At 42.8% G+C, this 24,960-nt stretch overlaps 2 protein-coding genes across 5 annotated transcripts in view; one reads left to right on the forward strand and one right to left on the reverse strand.

The window, feature by feature from the left end:
- The first annotated feature begins 4,411 nt into the window (after positions 1–4,411).
- LOC129841151 (beta-1,4-galactosyltransferase 1-like) lies at positions 4,412–15,241 on the forward strand. The gene is made up of 6 exons (XM_055909290.1): positions 4,412–5,190; positions 6,487–6,722; positions 11,461–11,648; positions 11,861–11,983; positions 12,851–12,955; positions 13,454–15,241. Exons 1-6 carry the CDS (start codon positions 4,824–4,826, stop codon positions 13,581–13,583), a joined length of 1,149 nt encoding a protein of 382 aa, XP_055765265.1. The 5' UTR covers positions 4,412–4,823; the 3' UTR covers positions 13,584–15,241.
- Positions 15,242–16,717: 1,476 nt separating this feature from the next.
- The window catches only part of LOC129841143 (phospholipid-transporting ATPase ABCA1-like), a 45,588-nt gene continuing 37,345 nt past the window's right edge, over positions 16,718–24,960 (reverse strand). For all 4 annotated transcript variants that reach the window (XM_055909281.1, XM_055909280.1, XM_055909279.1 and 1 more), the window contains exons 36-48: positions 24,761–24,930; positions 24,152–24,329; positions 23,217–23,332; positions 22,816–22,960; positions 22,420–22,543; positions 22,124–22,253; positions 21,776–21,959; positions 21,376–21,482; positions 20,946–21,087; positions 20,274–20,408; positions 19,721–19,917; positions 19,352–19,595; positions 16,718–19,090 (exon numbers count right to left, since the gene is read on the reverse strand). In XM_055909281.1, coding sequence (XP_055765256.1) covers positions 18,947–19,090; positions 19,352–19,595; positions 19,721–19,917; positions 20,274–20,408; positions 20,946–21,087; positions 21,376–21,482; positions 21,776–21,959; positions 22,124–22,253; positions 22,420–22,543; positions 22,816–22,960; positions 23,217–23,332; positions 24,152–24,329; positions 24,761–24,930 — 2,016 coding nt within the window. In that variant the 3' untranslated portion in view covers positions 16,718–18,946. The remainder of the gene's footprint in view (positions 19,091–19,351; positions 19,596–19,720; positions 19,918–20,273; positions 20,409–20,945; positions 21,088–21,375; positions 21,483–21,775; positions 21,960–22,123; positions 22,254–22,419; positions 22,544–22,815; positions 22,961–23,216; positions 23,333–24,151; positions 24,330–24,760; positions 24,931–24,960) is intronic.

The raw sequence follows: 24,960 nt of genomic DNA on the forward strand, positions 1-24,960 counted from the left end.
TCTCTTCCCTCTGCTCAAACCTTCTCCAACCTATCTCCTGATTCTGCCTCCTCAACCCTCCTCTCCTCCCTTTCTGCATCCTTTGACTCTCTATGTCCCCTATCCTCCAGGCCGGCTCGGTCCTCCCCTCCTGCTCCGTGGCTCGACGACTCATTGCGAGCTCACAGAACAGGGCTCCGGGCAGCCGAGCGGAAATGAAGGAAAACTCGCCTCCCTGCGGACCTGGAATCCTTTCACTCCCTCCTCTCTACATTTTCCTCTTCTGTCTCTGCTGCTAAAGCCACTTTCTACCACTCTAAATTCCAAGCATCTGCCTCTAACCCTAGGAAGCTCTTTGCCACCTTCTCCTCCCTCCTGAATCCTCCTCCCCCTCCCCCCCTCTCTGCAGATGACTTCGTCAACCATTTTGAAAAGAAGGTCGACGACATCCGATCCTCGTTTGCTAAGTCAAACGACACCGCTGGTTCTGCTCACACTGCCCTACCCTGTGCTCTGACCTCTTTCTCCCCTCTCTCTCCAGATGAAATCTCGCGTCTTGTGACGGCTGGCCGCCCAACAACCTGCCCGCTTGACCCTATCCCCTCCTCTCTTCTCCAGACCATTTCCGGAGACCTTCTCCCTTACCTCACCTCGCTCATCAACTCATCCTTGACCGCTGGCTACGTCCCTTCCGTCTTCAAGAGAGCGAGAGTTGCACCCCTTCTGAAAAAACCTACACTCGATCCCTCCGATGTCAACAACTACAGACCAGTATCCCTTCTTTCTTTTCTCTCCAAAACTCTTGAACGTGCCGTCCTTGGCCAGCTCTCCTGCTATCTCTCTCAGAATGACCTTCTTGATCCAAATCAGTCAGGTTTCAAGACTAGTCATTCAACTGAGACTGCTCTTCTCTGTATCACGGAGGCGCTCCGCACTGCTAAAGCTAACTCTCTCTCCTCTGCTCTCATCCTTCTAGACCTATCGGCTGCCTTCGATACTGTGAACCATCAGATCCTCCTCTCCACCCTCTCCGAGTTGGGCATCTCCGGCGCAGCCCACGCTTGGATTGCGTCCTACCTGACAGGTCGCTCCTACCAGGTGGCGTGGCGAGAATCTGTCTCCTCACCACGTGCTCTCACCACTGGTGTCCCCCAGGGCTCTGTTCTAGGCCCTCTCCTATTCTCGCTATACACCAAGTCACTTGGCTCTGTCATAACCTCACATGGTCTCTTCTATCATTGCTATGCAGACGACACACAATTAATCTTCTCCTTTCCCCCTTCTGATAACCAGGTGGCAAATCGCATCTCTGCATGTCTGGCAGACATATCATTGTGGATGACGGATCACCACCTCAAGCTGAACCTCGGCAAGACGGAGCTGCTCTTCCTCCCGGGGAAGGACTGCCCGCTCCATGATCTCGCCATCACGGTTGACAACTCCATTGGGTCCTCCTCCCAGAGCGCTAAGAACCTTGGCGTGATCCTGGACAACACCCTGTCGTTCTCAACTAACATCAAGGCGGTGGCCCGTTCCTGTAGGTTCATGCTCTACAACATCCGCAGAGTACGATCCTGCCTCACACAGGAAGCGGCGCAGGTCCTAATCCAGGCACTTGTCATCTCCCGTCTGGATTACTGCAACTCGCTGTTGGCTGGGCTCCCTGCCTGTGCCATTAAACCCCTACAATTCATCCAGAACGCCGCAGCCCATCTGGTGTTCAACCTTCCCAAGTTCTCTCACGTCACCCGCTCCTCCGCTCTCTCCACTGGCTTCCAGTTGAAGCTCGCATCCGCTACAAGACCATGGTGCTTGCCTACGGAGCTGTGAGGGGAACGGCACCTCAGTACCTTCAGGCTCTGATCAGGCCCTACACCCAAACAAGGGCACTGCGTTCATCCACCTCTGGCCTGCCCGCCTCCCTACCACTGAGGAAGTACAGTTCCCGCTCAGCCCAGTCAAAACTGTTCGCTGCTCTGGCACCCCAATGGTGGAACAAACTCCCTCACGACGCCAGGACAGCGGAGTCAATCACCACCTTCCGGAGACACCTGAAACCCCACCTCTTTAAGGAATACCTAGGATAGGATAAAGCAATCCTTCTGACCCCCCCCCCTTAAAAGATTTAGATGCACTATTGTAAAGTGGCTGTTCCACTGGATATCTTAAGGTGAATGCACCAATTTGTAAGTCGCTCTGGATAAGAGCGTCTGCTAAATGACTTAAATGTAAATGTAAATGCCTGTTGTCCGGACCTCTGGCAGTCTCTATGGGGGTACCACAGGGTTCAATTCTCGGGCCGACTCCTTTCTCTGTATATATCAACGATGTTGCTCTTGCTGCGGGTGATTCCCTGATCCACCTCTACGCAGATGACACCATTCTGTATACATCTGGCCCTTCTTTGGACACCATGTTAACTAACCTCCAAACAAGCTTCAATGCCATACAACACTCCTTCCGTGGCCTCCAACTGCTCTTAAACACTAGAAAAACCAAATGTATGCTTTTTAACCGTTCGCTGCCCGCATCCGCCCGACTAGCATCACTACTCTGGACGGTTCTGACTTAGAATATGTGGACAACTACAAATACCTAGGTGTCTGGCTAGACTGTAAACTCTCCTTCCAGACTCATATTAAACATCTCCAATCCAAAATTACTAGAATCGGCTTCCTATTTTGCAAACAAAGCCTCCTTCACTCACGCCGCCAAACATACCCTCGTAAAACTGACTATCCTACCGATCCTCGACTTCGTCGATGTCATTTACAAAATAGCTTCCAATACTCTACTCAGCAAACTGGATGCAGTCTATCACAGTGCCACCCGTTTTGTCACCAAAGCCCCTTATACCACCCACCACTGCGACCTGTATGCTCTAGTCGGCTGGCCCTCGCTACATATTCGTCGCCAGACCCACTGGCTCCAGATCATCTGTAAGTCTATGCTAGGTAAAGCTCCGCCTTATCTCAGCTCACTGGTCACGATGACAACACCCACCTGTAACACGCGCTCCAGCAGGTATATCTCACTGGTCATCCCTAAAGCCAACATCTCCTTTGGCTGCCTTTCCTTCCAGTTCTCTGCTACCAATGACTGGAACAAATTGCAAAAATCGCTGAAGCTGGAGACCTATATTTCCCTCACTAACTTTAAACATCAGCTATCTGAGCAGATAACCGATCGCTGAGGATGTACATAGCCCATCTGTAGATAGCCCACCCAATCTACCTACCTCATCCCCATATTTTGATTTACTTTTCTGCTCTTTTGCACACCAGTATTTCTACTTGCACATCTCCATCTGCTCATCTATCACTCCAGTGTTAATTTGCTAAATTGTAATTACTTCGCTACTATGGCCTATTTATTGCCTTACCTCCTCACGCCATTTGCACACACTGTATATAGACTTTCTTTTTTTCTATTGTGTTATTCACTGTCCGCTTGTTTATTCTATGTGTAACTCTGTGTTGTTGTTTGTGTCGCACTGCTCTGCTTTATCTTGGCCAGGTCGCAGTTGTCAATGAGAACTTGTTCTCAACTGGCCTACCTGATTAAATAAAAGTGAAATAAAATCACAAATCAAAATCTGACATTAAGGTAGAGTGTAGTGCATATGGCCCAGTACATCACTGTGGCCAAGCTTCCTGATATCCAGGACATATATACTAGGCGGTGTCAGAGGAAGGCCCAAAAAATGGTCAAAAACTCCAGTCTCCCAAGTCATAGACTGTTCTCTCTGCTACTGCACGGCAAGCAGTACCAGAGCGCCAAGTCTAGGACCAAAAGGCTCCTTAACAGATTCTACCCTCAAGCCATAAGACTGCTGAACAACTAATCAAATGACCAACTGGACTATTTGCATTGACCCTTTGTTGTTACACTGCTGCTACTCGCTGTTTATCTATATAGTCACTTTACAAATTACCTCGACTAACCTGTACCCCAGCACAGTGACTCAGTATTGGAACCTCCTGTTTATAGCCTCGTTATTGTTATGTACATTTATTGTGTTACTTTTTGATTGATTCGATTTTTTAAAACTTATTTCGTAAATATTTTATTAACTCTATTTCTTGAACTGCATTGTTGGTTAAGGGCTTGTAAGTAAGCATTTCACGGTAAGCTCTACACCTGTTGTGTTCGGCACACGTGACAAATATAATTAGATGTAATTTGATATATAAACCCTTCTCATAAAATATTATAAAGGATTACACATGCTTAGAACAAGAAATAAAGGAGTGTATACGTCGCTTATGCTGGTATTGATTTTAAAGTTGTATTAAATCCAATTATTTTAAAATGTAGGCCTTTTGCGTCAGAGAAACAAGTAGCCTAGTCCTGGCCTTTAGGCTAAAACGTTTTCCGGGAAAAGAAAATACCTATCTCACAGGCATCTGGTCCCTCTCCTAGAGTGAATTTAAATTCAAACAAATCTTAGCCTAGGGACTTGCAAATTAATAAAGACTACGTAATTAGTATATTTTGGGCATTTTACTGAATAGTTTGCTAGTGCAGTTCCCTAGTAGGCTAGGATTTCCTCGTCGTGGCTTTTATTATAGAGGAAGCCACAGGTCCACTAGCTGTCATATTACTGCCATAAAGTGTAGTACAGAGTGAATTTACTCTCGGGAGCCTACGACAATTGATGGTCACGGCCAGAATGCAACCACCACACAGTAGAGGAAAACATGATCTTATCTTGTTTTTTTTATCTTTAAACTATACTGATTGTTGCAAAAAATAAATAGAGTATTTGTAAATAGCTTTTTTAATACCGTCGGTGAGTAAACGGATATGTGTTTCGGTTCGGTTCGGCATATGACAACCGCATTATGCTCGACTCATCTCTCAACTTTAGGCTGCGGAGGAGAGGCTGCACCTTGGTTGTAGTTTTAGGTGTTATTAATCTCTTAGTGGCTTTATTTTATTTCATGGGTTACTCGAATGGGTTGTCACCAAACCAACAACTACAGACACAGACGCGAATTGAAACGGATTTTATTACCGTGACACTTCCACCGGAAGATATTGGACATCACGACCTTAATAATAATAGCGTTGTAACATTGCAAACTCCGAAGCATCACGATCTAGATTTACCCAATACAGCTACTACAACAACTACTAACACTACTACTACTACTGCTACAACTTCGTGGAAAAAGTTAGAAAAATGTCCTGATCCGTCTCCACATCTTGGTAAGTAGCCTATGATTTGATCAATTCATTTTAATACAAGGGCTGGTATTTAATCAAACATGCACAGCAGAAACATTACATTATACTGCATTATACATGTAACTGTTATAAACATGTAAGAGGAGTCTTTATAACACATTATTAGGCTATTTCTATACAGATTTTCTTTCTCTCAAATTCTTCTGTCATGCACATATTGACTGTATTCCCCCCCCCCCCCCCCTCTAATCTAACATGAAACCTACATTCAGATAGTTTGGCCTCCCATGGAAATACATCCAAACTTTTTATATTTAATTTAACTGTTTTGCCAAAAAATAACAGGATAAATAAACATGCTGCATATCCTTGAAATATACCTAATTATCAGCTGTTGAGCATGAAAAACCCAGCAGCGTTGCAGTTCTTGACACAAACCGGTGAGTCTGGCACCTACTAGCGTACCCCATTCAAAGCCAGTTAAATGTTTTGTCTTGTCCATTCACCTCCTGAATGACACACAATTCATGTCTCAATTGTCTCAAGGCTTAAAAATCCTTCTTTAACCTGTCTTTTTCACTTCTTCTACACTGATGAAGTGGATTTAACAAGTGACATCAATAAGGGATCATAGCTTTCACCTGGATTCACCTTGTCAGTCTATGTCATAGAAAGAACAGGTGTTCTTAATGTTTTGTATACTGGCACAGTTGCATCAAACATTGTATTATGTAGTTATACATATATTATGTAGTTGTGTATCTCATATTAGGCCTACACTTCCTGCCTTTAACTGAAAGTCGATACGAGGAAAGATCTCTCGATTTATTTCATGTTAAGCCGAGCTGCATTGTGAAGTTTGCTCCCTGCTGCTGAAAATAACTATATGTTCTGTATTCAGCTCAATCATGGCTCGGGGAAAATACTTTCAGCAGCGTAGACCATATTTTTTTGGGGGGGGACGAGATAACACATATTTCCTCTTAACCCCTGAACTGCCTGTTGCAAAGAGACAAGCATAAGATATCCGTTAAGTCAGCATCATTTCCTGTGGGTATGGGTGTGTCTGTGCATGCGTGCGTGTGTGTGTGCGTGCGTGTGTGTGTGTGTGTGTGTGTGTGTGTGCATGTGTGTGTGTTTTTTTTTTTTTTTTACATGAGGTCAAAGGCTGCAAACTTTGAACAAAGAGAGAGAGATAGAGCAGGGAGAGGTGGAGGCGTGAAGGCAGAAAGTGAAAAGGAAGTGAATGTGGTAGAGGAACAGGAAGAGGTGTGTGAGAGTTTGTGACCCAACATATCTGTTTCTCCCGACCTGCAGTTGGGCCTCTCAGGGTTGAGTTCTCTACGCCTGTCAGCTTGGACACAGTGAGGAAGGAGAACCCAGGTCTGCAGGAAGGAGGTCGCTACAAACCACATGACTGCGTCGCCCTCCAGAAGGTTGCTCTAATCATCCCCTTCCGCCATCGTGATGAGCACCTCAAGTTCTGGCTCTACTACCTCCATCCCATCCTTCAGCGCCAACAGCTGGACTATGGTGTCTACGTTATCAATCAGGTGAAGCCAGAGAAACCAATCTAATCTCTGTGTATAAGACTGGTTTCATATATTCACTGAACTAGCCTTTCAGAGTCTGTCTGAATAAAGAAAACCGCTCAGTTGTCCGACATTTGTTTATTCATGCCTGAAGGTTTCCACACAAGTAACCTCCCACCCCCTCGTTGTAGATTACAGGAAGAATGTTAACGTGTGTCGCAACATCCCGCCTGACAGTTACAAATCAGGGTCTTTAAACCGAGGCTGAATCTCAGTAGCCTATCCTCCATTCCTTGTGTCCTCTCCTGCCGTCCTTCACCCTCGCTTCCTACAGAAAAGCGAGATGTTCCGTACATTTACGTACTACGAAATGATAGATTTGTACGAAATGCGACGTTTGTGAGAAACTGAGAGAGCTAAGAGAGCTCTGAGAGAGACACAGAGAGACACTGAAACAGGAGATAGACAGACATAGAGACAGACAAAGCTTGCACTTTCAGCTGTTTCTCCGAGAACAGTTGTTAGAGGGTGGACCGTGGTGGCTGTTATTGCCCCAGGCCCAGCCCGAACCTCAGCCCCAGCTTAGCCCTAGCCCCAGTCCATCTCCCCAGCCCCCCAGCTCCCCAGCCGCCCTGCCCCCCAGCTATCCAGCGCCCCAGTTCCACACAAGCCCAGGCCTGTACTTTAAACAGACATGGTTCAGCTGTTAGTTGAAGTTTATCCTCACTATCTGTGGACCACCAGCTGTCCTGCTGTGTTTCTCACAAATAATCAGAGGACACAGCCAAGCCACCATGATGAACAAATGGAAACCTTCTTATAAACAAACGGTTTGCAACATGGAGTGTCTCTATCAAATAACCGTGATGCCTGATGTGATGTCATCAAGTATGAGTTTATTCTAAAGCACTGTGTATTGTTTTAAAGGACAACATGTCTTACTGTACTTAGGATAAGAGGAAATAAACATGGTTGACAGACAGCGTCTATTTCCTGATTGTGTGGTAAAGCAGGTCCATGTATTTCTTTTTGATGGTTTCTCCAATGGGCAAACCGTTTGTTAGTTTAAGTCAACAGATTTAGTGATTGTTAAAGGGTTTGAGACCCAGGTGCGTCTTGCTCTCTTTGTGAACAGTTTATTTTCTTGTAAACAGATTAGAAACCAGATATGGCAGAATGAGAGCCCATCCTACAACACTAGAAGAGAAAAGGGTCAATGGCTCACAAGGAAATATTTTGCATGAGGAATCCATTCTCACCAGCTGAAGCTGTTTGACTCTGCATACCGCTGCTAGCTTCTCTCTTTTTCATTCTCCCCTCTTTCCTCCACACCTTTCCTCCTTTCCACCACATCCATCACCTCAATGAACTCTGCCTTTCCTAACCTGTAATGATAAAGAGACAGAGGATTCCTTATTTTTTCTTCCATAGGTTTAAAACAGAAGAAAAAAAGTACAATTTAAAGGAGCTATCCACAGTTGAAACAATAAAAGGGCCTGGAGAAATGTAACGACTCTGTAATGTTCGTTCTCCTCCTCGTCTGAGGAGGAGCAAGGATCAGACCAATATGCAGCGAGGTATGAAGACATAATGATATATTTAAATAATAATAACGAAGACGAAAAACACTTAATAAACTACAAAACAACAAACGACGTAAACAGACCTGAACATGAGAACTTACAGACAACGAAGAACGCACGAACAGGAACAAACGAAACAGTCCGGTGTGGCATAAACACTAACACAGGAACAATCACCCACAAACAAACAGTGTGAACAGCCTACCTTAATATGGTTCTCAATCAGAGGAAACGTAAAACACCTGCCCCTGATTGAGAACCATATCAGACTAATTGAAAAGAACCCAACATAGAAACACATAACATAGAATGCCCACCCAGCTCACGTCCTGACCATACTAAACAAAGACAAAATAAAGGAAATAAGGTCAGGAACGTGACAGACTCTTAAAATCATAGATGGAGATATTGATGCAAAGACTGACCATCCAAGATATCAACTTTAGAGTTTTAAGCATATTTTCAGGCTATACATTTACAATGTTTACAAACATTGTTTACAAACATTGGAGTATAACCAGCTTATATTTTGGGTTCTGATGGGGTATGAAAGTTGAACAAAGCTCAAAGTCATTTAGAAGCTATATTCTTCAAGAATCAATGCGTATCTATCATTAATTTATAAGTCCAAAATTGGATGTAGTAACTACAGATTTCCCCTTTAAAGCATGATTCTTATGAAAATGGTCAGGTACAGTAGTTTTCAGGATATAGCAGGTATCTCTAATTACGAAGATCAAACAAAGGCAAATGATTAAAGCAATAGTACATGAGAGGGTGTGCTTTTTTAGCACGGCTTTGCACTAGCGGTTCTGGGGGAGGGCCAGGGGGGGCCAGTGCCCCTGTGACAACAATTTTGGACCCCCTTGTGGCCCCCCTAAATGTGGAGTATGAAATCATTTTTACATAACTCATTTTTGCTATCGTTCTTTTTTTACATCTGTTATTAGACAGTGGCAACGATGATGATTATGAACGTGGTATTTTGCCTGCTAATGCCTGCAATGCATTGAAGAAAACAATATGACAACAATAACGTCTAATGTAACTGGCCCCTCTAACAGTACAACTGGCCCTAGAACCGCCACTGCGGCTGTGATAGAATTGCAATATTGAAACACTGTTGCAAATGTCGGATAGAGACAGATAGTAACGTATGTATAGTACAAACCCCCGTTGTTGCAAACCAAAAGTAATGCCTCGATCAGACCAACAGTGTCCTTGCGTTTTGGTTAATTTATCCAACGTATGCATCACATTGTATGTGTAGACTTGACAGAAATAGTAGCAAAAAGTGAATGTTGAACTTTTATTGCACACATATCCAGTAACAATTTTGGAAGCCCGGGAGATAATGTCAAGATGCTTTTTATAGTGGAAATCAAGTTAACGGATTGCTTGACTGGGCTGATGGGACAGTGGATGCGCAATAATTTCTCTGATGGAACAGAAAACAAGATTCCAATTTTTGCGTTATAGGCTTACCCGTGCTAAATGGGTTATTTAGTATGGCTTAGACCGCGTCTCAACCAATCACAGTGCTTGTTTTGTCCAACCTGATGAAGAATTTAAACTTTAGATTAAAATAAATAAACAATCAAATTCAATATTATTTCATTTTTGTGGTGTATTTGGATGACAGAATCACCACTTCGGACCTAACTGTCAGCTGATGACTACCACGCATTGATAGTGAACAGTAGCCTACTCCTATGAAGATGACATTGACAGTGTAGAGGAAAGAAGTGTGTCCTTCTACAGGTGCTTCCTGTTCTTGTGACAACATAGGCAGCACTTGAAACCAAAATAACATAACTTTTCTCTCTCTCTCTCTCTCTCTCTGTCTCCCCCTTTCCCCCTCTCTCTCTTTTTCTCTCTCCCCCCACCCCCTCTCTCTCTCTGTATGTCTCTCTCTCTCTTTCTCTCTGTCTTCTTTCTCTTTCCCTCTCTGTTTCTCACTGTCTTTCTCTTTCCCTCTCTCTCTGTTTCTCACTGTCTTTCTCTTTCCCTCACTCTCTGTTTCTCACTGTCTTTCTCTTTCCCTCTCTCTCTGTTTCTCACTGTCTTTCTCTTTCCCTCACTCTCTGTTTCTCACTGTCTTTCTCTTTCCCTCTCTCTCGGTTTCTCACTGTCTTTCTCTTTCCCTCTCTCTGTTTCTCACTGTCTTTCTCTTTCCCTCTCTATCTGTTTCTCACTGTCTTTCTCTTTCCCTCTCTCTCTGTTTCTCACTGTCTTTCTCTTTCCCTCTCTCTCTGTTTCTCACTGTCTTTCTCTTTCCCTCTCTCTCTGTTTCTCATTGTCTTTCTCTTTCCCTCTCTCTCTGTTTCTCACTGTCTTTCTCTTTCCCTCTCTCTCTGTTTCTCACTGTCTTTCTCTTTCCCTCTCTCTCTGTTTCTCACTGTCTTTCTCTTTCCCTCTCTCTCTGTTTCTCACTGTCTTTCTCTTTCCCCCTCTCTCTGTTTCTCACTGTCTTTCTCTTTCCCTCTCTCTCTGTTTCTCACTGTCTTTCTCTTTCCCTCTCTCTCTGTTTCTCACTGTCTTTCTCTTTCCCTCTCTCTCTGTTTCTCACTGTCTTTCTCTTTCCCCCTCTCTCTGTTTCTCATTGTCTTTCTCTTTCCCTCTCTCTCTGTTTCTCACTGTCTTTCTCTTTCCCTCTCTCTCTGTTTCTCACTGTCTTTCTCTTTCCCTCTCTCTGTTTCTCACTGTCTTTCTCTTTCCCTCTCTCTCTGTTTCTCACTCTGACATACTAATAACTACTATTAACTCTGTTTCCACTCTCCTAGCACTGCATGTCTGCAACCAATCACATCTCAGCTAAAGTATGGTTGGGTTCTTCCAATGCTCGGTGGCTTTCTTCTCTTTCTGCTTTCTTCTTCTGAGGTAACTAAGAACTCTATGGTTCTCTAACACACCGCTGCTTATATTCTGACACATTTCTTAAAGGGAAGTCCCTTGGTTTTTCTATTTAGTGTACTGCATGATGGTTATGAAAATATTGTTTACTTTCCCCATGCTAAATGACAAAAATGTGCATATACCGAAACTTTTTTTTAAAAATTACACTTTTCGATGAATTAAACATTTTCTATGGACAAACTTTATTCAATTATATGTGAATATTTGTCAAATAATTTAGCATACCCATGTTTTGAAAATGACTGTAACTTCTTCATTAGGATGGAGACAACACGTTCAACAGGGCTAAGCTGATGAACATTGGCTATGCTGAGGCCCTGAAAGAGTATGACTACGACTGCTTTGTGTTCAGTGACGTGGACCTCATCCCCATGGATGACCGCAACACCTACAAATGCTTCAGCCAGCCCAGACACCTGTCTGTCTCCATGGACAAGTTTGGCTTCAAGTACGGCACAAAACTCAACCGACAACTTCTTTCTAATGCATCATCATTATTTTGATTAATTGGGACTCTCCCTCTTCCTCAGTTCATACCATGAGTACATAGCTAGAAGAGTAGTAAACAAGTATATCTATTTATGCTTAGCCTACCCTTTTCATTACTTGGCTCTTGGTATGGGCCAGATGAGAACTATTTTGTCTTTGTCTCATCCATAGGTTGCCCTATAACCAGTTCTTTGGCGGTGTCTCAGCGTTAAGTAAGGAGCAGTTCCTAAAAATCAATGGCTTTCCCAACAGCTACTGGGGCTGGGGTGGTGAAGATGATGACATTTTCAACAGGCAAGACAGTTTTTTATTTATTTTTTTATTTAACCTTTATTTAACCAGGTAGGCAAATTGAGAACACGTTCTCATTTACAATTGCGACCTGGCCAAGATAAAGCAAAGCAGTTCGACACATACAACAACACATAGTTACACATGGAGTAAAAACAAACATATAGTCAATAATACAGTGAAAAAAAAATAAGTCTATATACAATGTGAGCAAGTGAGGTGAGATATGGGAGGTGAAGGCAAACAGATATATGTATAAATAAATAAAAATATAAAAAGGCCATGGAGGCGAAGTGAGTACAACACAGCAAGTAAAATAAAAACTAAAAAAAAACACTGGAATGGTTGGTTTGCATTGGAAGAAAGTGCAAAGTAGAGACAGAAATAATGGGGTGCAAAGGAGCAAAATAAATTAATTAATAAATACAGTAGGTAAAGAGGTAGTTGTTTGGGCTAAATTGTAGATGGGTTATGTACAGGTGCAGTAATCTATGAGCTGCTCTGACAGTGCATTCCAATTCAAACAGATTTTTAAAGCATTACAGATGAGCCTATATTAAAGTCAGACTTGGCAATGGGGCATCATCACTTTCTAATGTTAGCGATGTATTGTATAATGTTCATGCAAAACACAATATATCCACCAGGGTGTTAGGGTCGGTCAATTCAAGAAGTAAACTGAAATGGCAATTACTTTTTCAATTATTTTTCAATCAACTGAAAAGGAGAAACTATTTACTTAAAAAGTTGTGACATTTTTTACTCGGATCACTTCCTGAATTGAATTAGAATTGACCCCAACCCTGAATTCCACACTATTTCCAACTTGTCTGCAAAGTCCATTATAATAATAAACTCTGATTTCCACAGGGTGAGCTCCAGAGGAATGTCCATCTCTCGTCCAGATAGCGAGGTCGGAAAATGCCGGATGATCCGTCACGAAAGAGACAAACTGAACGACCCAAATCCTCAGAGGTAGAGCTTTAGAACAACCACATTCACCGGGTTCCCCACAAATCAAATCAAATCAAAGTTTATTTGCCACGCGCGCCGAATACAAGAGGCCTTAGAGTGAAATGCTTACTTACAGGCTCTAACCAATAGTGCAAAAGAGGGGTTGGGGTGGGACACAATGCAGATAGCCCGGTTAGCCAATGTGCGGGAGCACTGGTTGGTCGGCCCAATTGAGGTAATATGTACATGAGTGTATAGTTATAGTGACTATGCATATATGATAAACAGAGAGTAGCAGCAGCGTAAAAACAGGGGTTGGGGGGGGGCTCACAATGAAATTAGTCCGGGTAGCCATTTGATTACGTTTTTATTTCTTCATGATAGTATCAGCATTGATACTCTGCCATCACAGCCAAGAAAATATTGGCTATTGTATGGCCCCAGAATTGACATATCAGTGCATTCCGAATATCTTCATATGAGGATGGTATACTGATAGTTGTTTCCTTTGCATCGCAGGTTTGACAGAATACAACGCACGAGACTGACGATGAATACCGATGGGATCAGCTCTCTCAAGTACGAAGTCATCAAAGTGGAAAAGGATCCTCTGTTCACGAAAATCACAGTAGATGTGGGGAAACCTTAGTGAAAGTGGATAAATGTGAGGAGTTATTTTGCACATCACTAATCACAAGGTGGCGGGCAGTGAAAGCACGGCAGAACCATGGAATACAATACTGAGAATGCTCTGAACGCGGTCATTTATTGTGGAAACAAATGGACAGCACTTGGACGAATAAGATGGCACAACAAGACCTTGTAAATATCAGAGTGGATCAAAATGTTTGGTCAACATGTTTGATGGCAGTACAAAAGGGAGAGTGCGTGGGACGAATAACTTATTTTGTACATAATTTGTAATAAGTTGCCTGTGTGTAATTCTGTACGGGACAACTACTTGATTTAAATGGGTATATAAGTTTAATAAATATGTATATAGTTAATACATATTTTATACATTGTTTCTTCTTGCATTTTTGGCAGAGATATTTGAGATGATTATGGTTTAATATGTTTGAAACTGTGTGAAAGGTCTTAATCCCGATCTACAGCAACTGTTGGTTTGGTTACTTATACATGTTTCCAAAAACATCAGTTGATACACACTTGTTTGCTGTATTCTGTACATTCACTACCCACAGGTAGTGATCACGATCACATGATCACTTCCATGCTTCTTTACATTCAAAACCTATTCAGCACCTGTTACATGAATGATCACTTCCTTGTTTCTGCAATGAGTGTACAAATCAGTCAGGAACAAATATACAACCTACCATCACGATGGTGTAGTATGTAGGTATGGTCAGTCTCAGTCCCCACCCACTTAAATTAAATATGTAAAAATACTGGTTTGGTGAGAAGGTTTGGTGGACCCAACCTGTCACTGTATTTCATGTGACTGAAAGCAAAAGCCTAATGTCTGGTGTTCAGTCATAGGAATAGAACAGGGAGAAGTTATTAAATAAAAAAAATGTTTTACATTTGAATTATTCAAATAATTGTTTTATTGAATACATTTTACTTTATTCTTCAGTTGGGCTATTGAATACATACATTTATTAGAATTAGAATTATTGGAATACATGTTTTATTGAGTTTATTTTATTTCAAGTTTCCAGTTAAGGACTCCAAAAAGTGACTACAGATGTAATAAATACCATTTTAAATAACACAAGCATATTGCTATTACATTGTTATAACTAACTTCTTTCTTAAACAAGGTTTTCTCACATACTCATAAGCAGAAACTGAGACCCCCACACACACCCAGAGACAGATGGCTGACACAGAACATTCATAAACACTGATAAGGCAGGAAAGGCCTTGAGCAAGAGTGCTTGGGTCTGTATTTCACGAAATAATGAGACACACACATAACCAAGGACTGAGGGCTGACGTAAACCTTTCATAAACACCGATTAGATAGGAACATCTGCGCACACACCTAAATCTCCTGTTTTAGCTGAACATTTGGTAACAAAGAACTTTTGATACAAGACTCAGAAGGATGACGCACAGCTCATCCGGACCAATCTGAGAAGACAACAACCTGATCAGGACCAACCAGAAAACCAGATCTACCAGACTCTACCTACTTTCTGTGCTGTTTAAAATGACTATATATTTCTGTTATCTGGGCTCTGTCTGCAGGTTCCTTACGAGCTGAATGAACGAGTCCATGCATGTTTGTATCAGATATCTTTACCTCTGAATAAAACTGCTTTTTATTATACGAATATCCACCCTGTCCAGAGTCTCTACTTCGTCTCAGTTCTCCAGTAAACTTGTGTCATCAACACAGACCTAGCTCTGTGTTTGATTTTCGTCCTGTTACAAGGAAACCAGTAAAGTATCGGTAAATTGTGCTTAGTCATTTTAGCTACTGTTGCATCAATAGGTTTTGACCATTTCAGTTTACAATCCAGGGTTACACCAAGCAATTTAATCTCCTCAATTTGCCCAGATACAATGCTTTTAGTTTAAAAAAAATATATATAAATATATATATTTATATAAACGTTGCAGTGGTTTCACTTGCTGTGGGAACTGACGTGTATAATGTTGAGTCATCAGCGGACACACTGGCTTTTCTCAGGGATAGTGGTAGGTCTTCAGTAAAAATACAGGTATGCCTAACTCTACCTGGTTAGCGTTAGAGGCAAGCATTTAAGAACACCTTCTGTGTTCTGTAACTCTCGATCCACAAGCTGCCGCTTATCCTTTCTTTGGATTGGTGGATACATCTCATTATTGTAACCCTTTTAAAATATTCGACGAGGGTCGTTGACTTCAACCGCCTGTATTCAATATAGAGACTCTATGATACTAGCCTAATTTCATGAATATGCATAGCCATCTCTAGACAACGCTCATACGAAGTGTTTTTCCTCAAAGTTGCCGGGATGTCACTTGTCCTACATGTATCAGTAGAATCGTAACAACTTTGGCATTATGAAACTTCTATTTGATCAAATAAACCCCACGTAGCAAATACGCTATACATTTTTTGTTGACCGCATTTGATACTCATTGACTTCCATACAAAAACACCTCGCTTGGTGAGCGAAACACAACGAAAAAAACACCTGCTGGAGGGAGACAGATTTCGAGTTTAGACTCTCTCTTCCTCTTCCTCTCTTCTATTACCTACCTACCCGATGCAATCTATGACGTGTGATTGATAGGAGAATATGTAAAGCAGGGTAATACAGCAGCCGATAGTCATCTAATGAAAAGCATGAATAGACGCACACCCAAAAATATTTAGAGGTGCTGACTAACGGAAAGGTAAACTTGAGATACAAAAACTATCACGAGTTGGTCATTAGATACAGCAGATTATAACTGGTTTGTTTGACTTGAGTGCATCTTTTGACATTATCAATCAGTCTGCTCCCGAAACAATGTATGTGTTATGGTTTTACATCCTCTGTCGCAGCTAGACAGCCTGCTGTTGTTCCGTTAGGGTGAGACATGTATCTTGTCAGTATATCTATCATCTTTGGTAGAAGGGAAAAGTTGTAAACAGCAGAAATGGTGCCGCCTGTTGTTAACATGAAGTTGTTTGACTTGAATTATTGTCGAAATAAGGGCAAAATATAAGTGATGTATTTTAAACTGTTTTCCAAATCCTTTCTACCTTAAAGATATCTAGAATTGATCATGATAAAGACAAGATAAGCGTTAAGATTTAAAGAAAGCAGACAAACTACTATCTTCAAAATGTATCCATTTTTATTCATGTAAATAAGTACTGTACACAACAAATAACAGACACAAACAACATTTGTAATACTTTAAATGTAAACATATAATATTCAAACACAAGAAAATAACTACCATGGTACTGTTGGACACTTTCTCCTCCGAATAGTTTTTTTTCCTTCTTTTTTGTCATGGAACAAACAAAATGCATTGTAGTTTCAGGTGTGTCTTCTGAAATCTAGGACTATTCCAGTGTAAATCCTGTACTGTGTAGATTAGATTACGTAGAAAACTTCTATAAAGTGCTAGGAGTCGTCCACATCACATCTTTGTGTCATCAGCTATTCTGTCCGCATGAACGTAGTAGTATTCATCGTAACGTAACCAAAACAGTGGCACTTTATTGGTCTGGTCCCTCTCAATTCGACTGGTGTTCGACTGTTGCCTTTTATCGTGTTTGTTTGGCCCTACGTTTGTATGTTAATATGGCAGACTGCTGGTGTAACTATGGCAGACTTGTTGTGTGTCAGTAAATACAACACCGGGAGTTACAAAAGAGGGAGGTGTACATTTGGGGTTATGGTCAGGAATAATAATGCACAAGAAGGACCGTGGCAATTGCAACAGAAAGTGCAATGATGTTTGGATCGTTTGTGAGCAACACGTGAGACCCAGCCTCCATGTGTAGCCACGTGCTCGGCGAAAAACCCCAAAGATGGTGGCTGAACTACAGGAAGTCCGCTGTTCAAGGAAAAAGACAAGTAAAAGTGTACAATTAAGCCGCCCGCCCACGACTCAACCTCATCACAATGTTGACTCAACGTTTTGGCACTGGTGACAGTGTTTACTGAACGACACATATTCAGATATATATATATTCTACATTGAAGATATATCTCATCAACGTCTGTTCTCCTGTCACTGTTAACCTGTGACTTCACAATACATATATAAATGAAGACGAAGAAAAAAAATGAATACGCAGTCACATTTCTCCCGTGGTCATGTTAGTAATACCGCTTTTTAAACACAGAATCTTGAAGCCTGCCGGGGGGGAAAACCCAGTAGGTTGTCCAACAACAACAGCCCATCTCTATAGTCCTTAATGCCTGTCTTAGAGGGTTTATGCTTTGGCACACATATCGTACAGGTCCTATCTACGCTGTTAGAAAGCATGAAATTTAGTTCCATCCTCACACTTCAGAAAACCTGTCACAAATGTCAGACGGATGATTGTTAGCTAATAAACAACCTTTGTCATTATCAGACTGCACATTCACATACAGAAGTACAGAAATTGACGCCTCACTGCCACAGTACAGTACATTTAAAGCAGTAATCTGACAATAAGGTCTCTGACATCCCTTCAGGGTTCTAAAGAAGCTCCGATCTTTTTGCTTTGTCATTCCAGAACATTCCATGGCCTCTCTTTTGGAGTGTTAACATTATCTCCACCACGATTGCAGGCACTGTGCTGGGCGTCATGACAACAACAACAAAACATGAATATTTTTAAACAAACACCATTAAGTTCCATTTTTTCAGATGCAAAATTAAATTGATCAATATGCTGTATTCAAAATGTATTTTATTTGGGATTGGACTATCGTTGGAATTGGTTCTTGTTCTTCCAGTTCATAAAAAAAAGTACTTCTCATGGTAACAAAGCGAGGGAGAGAAAATAGACTTTGAATCAAAATGACTGTCGGTTGGCAGTTGATTGGAACTTCCTTCTTTTTACATTGTCGAGCGTGTCGCTGATCCTGGTCGAGTGAGCACACAGAAACTGTGTACTCTTCATGCTCTGCCTGGGGTACAACTTTGAAGTGTATTCAAGTCTTTCAGTCTTTTCAATCTAGCTAGCGAGGGGCACAAGGCTGTTCCTCGGAGAACACTTCATGGGATTGTATCATCTTTATTGATTTGCATTGATTTGCATTGCGTTTCAGTGTTGAACTTCTGCCACTCGTTCTCGTGTCGCCCTACAAAGAACGCTAACCCTGGGCAGTCCACTGAGAAATAATTAAAAGAACGCTACAATAAAGTAGAAAACCCTCCTCTCCAGAATGACCCATCTACAGGGGCCTCAGCAGTTAATCTGGGAAAGGGATAGGAACAGACACAGGGTGCGTCCAAAATGGCACCCTATACCCTACATAGCGCACTTTTTTGACCAGGGCTTTGGTCGAAGGTAGCGCACTATGTAGGGAATAGAGTTCCACTTCAGGTGCAGCCTTGGATTCACACACAGCTCTCCCTGGCCTTCTCGTCTGTGAGGAAAGACTTGAGCTGAGTAATGTCCACTGCCACCGCGTCTCTCTTGTGCACGGAAATGTCTTTTAAGTGGTCCTCGTCACTTTGGTCCTTGGCGAAATTGACAAACACCTGAAGACAAGAGAACACACACAAACCAGATGAATCAGTGTGCTATGCAAGCGACGGTTGTTTAATTTGTATTTTGATTTAAATGTTTTTCTTTTTATTGTTCTATTTTGTATTGGCGATGAAACACTAATTTCATCTAAACCTATGCAAGACCCTCTAGAAAAACAACTTTATTTCAATAAAAAATTATAATAATAAAGGGATAATTGCTATGATAATCAAAATGGCCGACGACAACATTCAACCAGCCTCAGTGCTTACTTGATCTAGTGTTGTCTGGGAAACAGAGTAGTCCTCAATGTGCAGCCACTCCTTGTTCTTGGCCAGGATGCTGAAGATGCGTGCCAGGGAGGTTTTGGAGGAGGACAGCTGATACTGCAGCATGTTCCTGTGCTTCTCCTTCAGAGTGCTGCCTGGAAGCTCCTTCTCAATGAACTCCATCACCGGCCTCAGGTCCGGGTCTGGTCCTGCCACCCGGAGGATGATAGTGTAGCCATCCCCAAATCTGAATGAGGAAACGCATATGGATGAATAGCGTTAGCTCAATGTTGATCCAAAATGGCCACCGTGCTTCTTCACCAATGTAGTGATTCACTACTGAACATCCCATCTCTCACTCTCTGTTTTTACCTGTTCTTTAAGTGCTGTACGCTGCCCAGGCAGCGGAACCTCCCATTGACCATGATGGCCATCCGCGTACACAGGGCCTCACACTCCTCCATACTGTGCGAGGTGAGAACCACCGATCGCCCCTCCTTGACGATACTGAGAATGCAGTTCCACAGAGCCCGTCTGGCCTTTGGGTCCATACCAGTGGTGGGCTCGTCCTGTCAGTCACAAAGAAGAACCACGCCACAGCCTGGTCAGACTAGGCTCAGGAACAAGTTGGTGTAGGAAACACCATCCTCTAGCGCCTGGTCTATTGTTGACATCCTCAATGGAGAGATTGGTTTCTAGGTTATAGGCTGGGCTGGGAGTTTTTCCAACTGACCATGATGTGATCAGGAAAAACTCTGGGCCCTAGATACTGTAATAGGTATTGAACTTGAATTTAAAAAGGTTAGTCCAGTTCACAAACATTGCTATACTGTAACGTACCATGACCGAAAAACATTATAACAGCGTTTGGGTATATGAACAAATGATTAGTTAGTTAAAAGGCTCAGAAAGTAGGACTACTCACCAGGAAGACCACCGGGGGACCACCGATCAGTGCCATGGCCGTGGAGAGTTTCCTCATGTTCCCTCCACTGTAGCTCCCTGCTGCCTTGTCCACATACTTGATCAGGCCTAGTTTACGGATGCCCCACTCTGCAACCTGGACCAGAGAGAGAGAGAGAGGTGCCAAAGACATGATTAGACAAACAAGATAACAAGATCACATACTATAGCCCACCAGGGCTGGGGTCAATCCCATCTTACTTCAGTCAATTCAGGAAGTAAACCGAAACAACCTGTCCTTAAAAACAACAACCCGTCCTTAAAAACAACAACCCGTTCTTAAAACAACAACCCGTTCTTAAAACAACAACCCGTCCTTAAAACAACAACCCGTTCTTAAAAAAACAACCCGTCCTTAAAAAAACAACCCGTTCTTAAAACAACAACCCGTTCTTAAAACAACAACCCGTCCTTAAAACAACAACCCGTCCTTAAAACAACAAAGTGTCCATAAAACAAAAACATGTCCTAAAAACAATTACCTTCCCTTAAAATGGACCAACAAAGAGGCAGAGATAAGGTCTCCAAATAAAGAGCATGACATAGTTACCTGTCCTTTGACAGAGCACAAAATGTCACGATTGTAAGAATGTTCTTTTTTTGTCAGGAGGATAACACACGGACACACACTCACCTCACACACTTCCTTCTCGGGAACCCCCCTCAGGATGGCGTAGAACTCAAGGTGCTCCCTGCCAGTCAGCAGGTCGTTGATAGCATCAAACTGAGGGCAGTAGCCCATGTTCTGGTGCACCTCGTTTATCTCCGTCAACACACTGACAGACCACACAGAGAACGCACACTGTCAGTCACAACAGCACACACCTCCAAGCTATTTAAGACTCTGTTCACAGTACGTATTTCAAGACGTTGTTAGGCTATTTCAAGACTATTTCAATGTACAAGGGTCATGGAAGCTTCAGTGTGAACAAGGTCTTAGAGGCTATAACCAATCATGCATTTAACCATTAAGATATACTGTAAAATACGGTACCTGTATACTGTATAAGTCCCTCAATAACAATTTGTTCAGATGGTTTAATTATCTTTACTATCCTTCTCACCTCTTTCCCGCCAGGTAAGCTTCTCCACTCGTGACTATTGAGTCTCCAGTCAGCATCTTGAAGGTGCTCGTCTTTCCTGCTCCGTTGACTCCAAGCAGACCAAAACACTGGAGAGAGAGAGGAGAGAAGAGTTTCACTGGACTGAACTACCAACAGGATATGGAAAGGGGAGACTCTATGGGCAGGGCCAGCTACTTTTCCTGACCATCTGACCTGACCAGTAAAGCTAATCTATTGTAGACCAATGATCAGGTGAGGTCATGTGACCAGGAAAACTAGTCTAATGGTCATGTGACCAGGAAAACGAATCTAATGGAGGCTAATGAGCAGGTGAGGTCATGTGGCCAGGAAAAACTCCCGTCCCTATCTATGCTGTACAGTGGTAGCACAGCCAGCTCACCTCTCCTGGAGGAATTCCCACACAAAGACGATCCACTGCTGGTTTCTGTTTTCTATTGTACACCTTGGTCAGCTGCTTGAGTTCCAGAATGTCAGACTGTCCCCCTCCTCCCAGAATCCTTTGCCTCTCTCTGGCCACGTCTTCATCCTCCTCACCGATAGGTTTCTGGTCGGTGCGCAAAGACCTGAGAGAACCAATCAGATCAGGGAGGATATTTACAGCAGATCATTATGAATACAAAATGTTTTACTGACTTGACAATTTAGATTTGTATTATTTTTTAAATAGAAAGTGGATAAACAAAAGAGTCAGTTGAATCTGTCCAATGAAATGTGAGGCTACGCCTACCTGGCCTTGATACAGAAGCGGTATTGGATGAGCACGGTGATAGTGAAGAAGACCACGCCCTGCACAGCCATGGCGAACAGGTTCTTGCCCACCATGTCCCACGCCAGAGGGGAACGGAACCGGTTCTCACCTTGAACCAATGGAAGGAACAGATGATGGTCAAGAAACAGAAGCACAGCATTGACAAATGTACAATAATAATAAAAAAAACATTAAATCACAAACTTGATTCATGGACATTACTTTTTTGTCCCAAAGTAATAACGACCTATGACCTATGACCTGAGCCTACTTACCAAACCTCTCCAGAGCGTCGGCCATGGCCTGGTTCTTCACCATGTCGATGAGGCCTCGGCCCAGACAGAAGTGAGGGAAGATCAGGAACACGTTCTTCAGGATGTCGTTGATCCCGCCGATCTCCTGTTGTCACATAGTAGAACAACACACAATCAGTCAAACTGTCACATTCATTTCTAAAGTCCCAATTTAATTCAAATCACTTTAAATGTTGTAATAAAATAAGTGCTGAATTGTAACAGTATGTCACACGGATAAAAAGCATTTCCACAGGGATCTTTCATTTCTGCAGTATGGGTCCACCTAATGACTTTCACAAGTTCTATGAAGTCTCATTAAGCCCTATAAGTCCCTATGAAGTCTAACGAAGCCCTATGAAGACTTGTTGTACGCACGTTGCTGCCGAAGAGCTCGAGGACGAAGGTGGAGACGCTGCCGTTGATGCCGATGAGGATGTTGACGGAGGTGAGCACCACGTAGGCCGTGCTGGGGATCTTAAAGAAGAAGGACGCCGGGTACATCAGGGGCGTGATGGACCACCTAGGAACAGACATCAACAGGAAGTGAGAACAGGTACGTTGTAACTCCCAATCGATCGTATATAGACGCAGCCTTGCATCGCTAGGACATATGGTGTGTGAGTGACGTAGTTTGTGTGCGACATATCGTGTGTGTCGAAGGCAGTGTCTGTGTGCCTGCACGTGTTTTCCGCGTGTGCGTTCTTCTGCATGTGTTCATGTGTGGTGTGTGTTTCTGCGTCTGTGTGCCTCTGTGTGTGTATGTATGTGTCCCTCACCCATAGAGCAGCAGCAGCAGGGCCAGTACAGGCAGGTTGGTGGAGGAGACGTAGGCGTCTTGTTGGAAGCAGATGAAGATGATAATGACCAGAGTAGCAGGGACGATGTAGTTACACTGGAACATACAGGAAGAGGCCAGAACATTCAGGACTTTCTCATACAGTCACATACCATTTCAGGGTAAAGGAACATGCTGCGTACAGTCCAGATACAGAGTTTTTCCAATGAGTTGACTTCAAACAACGGAGAAGATGTGTTTGTGACATTTCCATGGTGTCTCAAGTTATTTGTATTTTTATAAAAGTCTAATATACAGTTATTGAAAGTCACTACAGTCTCCACATTATGCTGCCTTCAAATGACATCTAAAAAGGTATACGTTCACTAGTCACTGTAAGGCTAATATATATGGTATACTGTATATCCACACTGACCTCTCTACACTCGTAGAACTTAAAGTTCTTTGGCTGTCGCCATAGGAGAAGCCTTTTTGGTTCCAGGTAGAACCCTTTTAGGTTCTAGGCCAGTGAAGGCTGCTGAGAGGAAGAAGGCTCATAATAATGTCTGGAAGGGAGTCAATGGAATGGCATCAACCTCATGGAAACAATGCCTTTGATGTGTTCTGATACCATTCCATTGACTCCATTCCAGCCATTATTATGAGCCGTCCTCCGCTCAGCAGCCTCCACTGTTCTAGGTAGAAACATTTTGGGTTCCATGTAGAACCCTCTGTGGAAAAGGTTCGACATGGAACACAAAAAAAGGTTCTACATGGAACTCAAAAAGGTTCTTTAAATGGTTTTCCTATGGGGACAGCCAAAGAATCCTTAAAGGTTCTAGATAGAACCCTTAACGGTTCTTAATAGAACCGTTAAAGGTTTTAGATAGAACCTTTTTTCCCCCAAAGAGTGCAGGATGAGACGAGAAGCCTTACCATGTCCCAGATGAAGTTGGACACCCAATAGAGGAAGGGCTGCACCCCACTGATGAACTGCATGTGTTTGGCCTTGTTGACTCTCTCCTGGATGAGGAAGACTACGAAGCTGGCCGGGACGAAAGACATGGCGAAGATCACGCAGATGGACACCAGCACATCCACAGAGGTGGTCATCCTGGAGGGAGCATGCATAGGGAAAGATGCTTCTGAGTCATACATAGAACAAGTTATAAAGCATTATGCCTGGATGTAAAGTGTTGCCATGCTTTTTTATTAAAAAAATGTATAGTAATTAGGTTGGTACTTACACTTGTTCTATTTCACACACACAGTGTGTATTATATGCATGTGTGATTTGGAAATGTGTTTTTTGCGTATCCCAACTCTCTCTGATTCACCCCCCCATTGAGCAATTAGAATTAATTGCATTGCTCAAGGGCCCATCAACAGATTTTTCACCTTGTCGGCTATTGCGATTCGAACTAGCGACCTTTCAATTACTATAAGGAGGTGCATTGTCATAATGTGTATTTCTTCCAATCCATGTTATGGATAGATGAGAAATTTATGTCATGGAAGAATTTGAGTTGTCGGCTAGGTACTTACAGTGCGACCTGGGACAGTTGCTCCTTGGTGAGGTTGAGTGGGTGGTTGAAGGCACGGATGCCATACTTGCTGGAGTCCTGGCCGGCGGGCAGGCTGGCGCGCAGGATTCCGTTGTTCATCACGTTCAGGAAAGACCCGATGCTGTGCCACCCCTTGTTGTTGAACCAGATCTGGATGGGGTCAGAGGTTACAGGACAGAG

Source organism: Salvelinus fontinalis, chromosome 42 (genome assembly GCF_029448725.1).
Source record: "Salvelinus fontinalis isolate EN_2023a chromosome 42, ASM2944872v1, whole genome shotgun sequence".
Taxonomy (NCBI): domain Eukaryota; kingdom Metazoa; phylum Chordata; class Actinopteri; order Salmoniformes; family Salmonidae; genus Salvelinus; species Salvelinus fontinalis.

Bases quoted from the DNA above. Each gene is read 5' to 3' on its own strand.
- LOC129841151 (XM_055909290.1), top strand. From the start codon at position 4,824: ATGCTCGACTCATCTCTCAACTTTAGGCTGCGGAGGAGAGGCTGCACC. The intron at 5,191-6,486 runs GTAAGTAGCCTA...CCCGACCTGCAG, and splicing joins TGATCCGTCTCCACATCTTG to TTGGGCCTCTCAGGGTTGAG. The intron at 11,984-12,850 runs GCAAGACAGTTT...TGATTTCCACAG, and splicing joins GATGATGACATTTTCAACAG to GGTGAGCTCCAGAGGAATGT.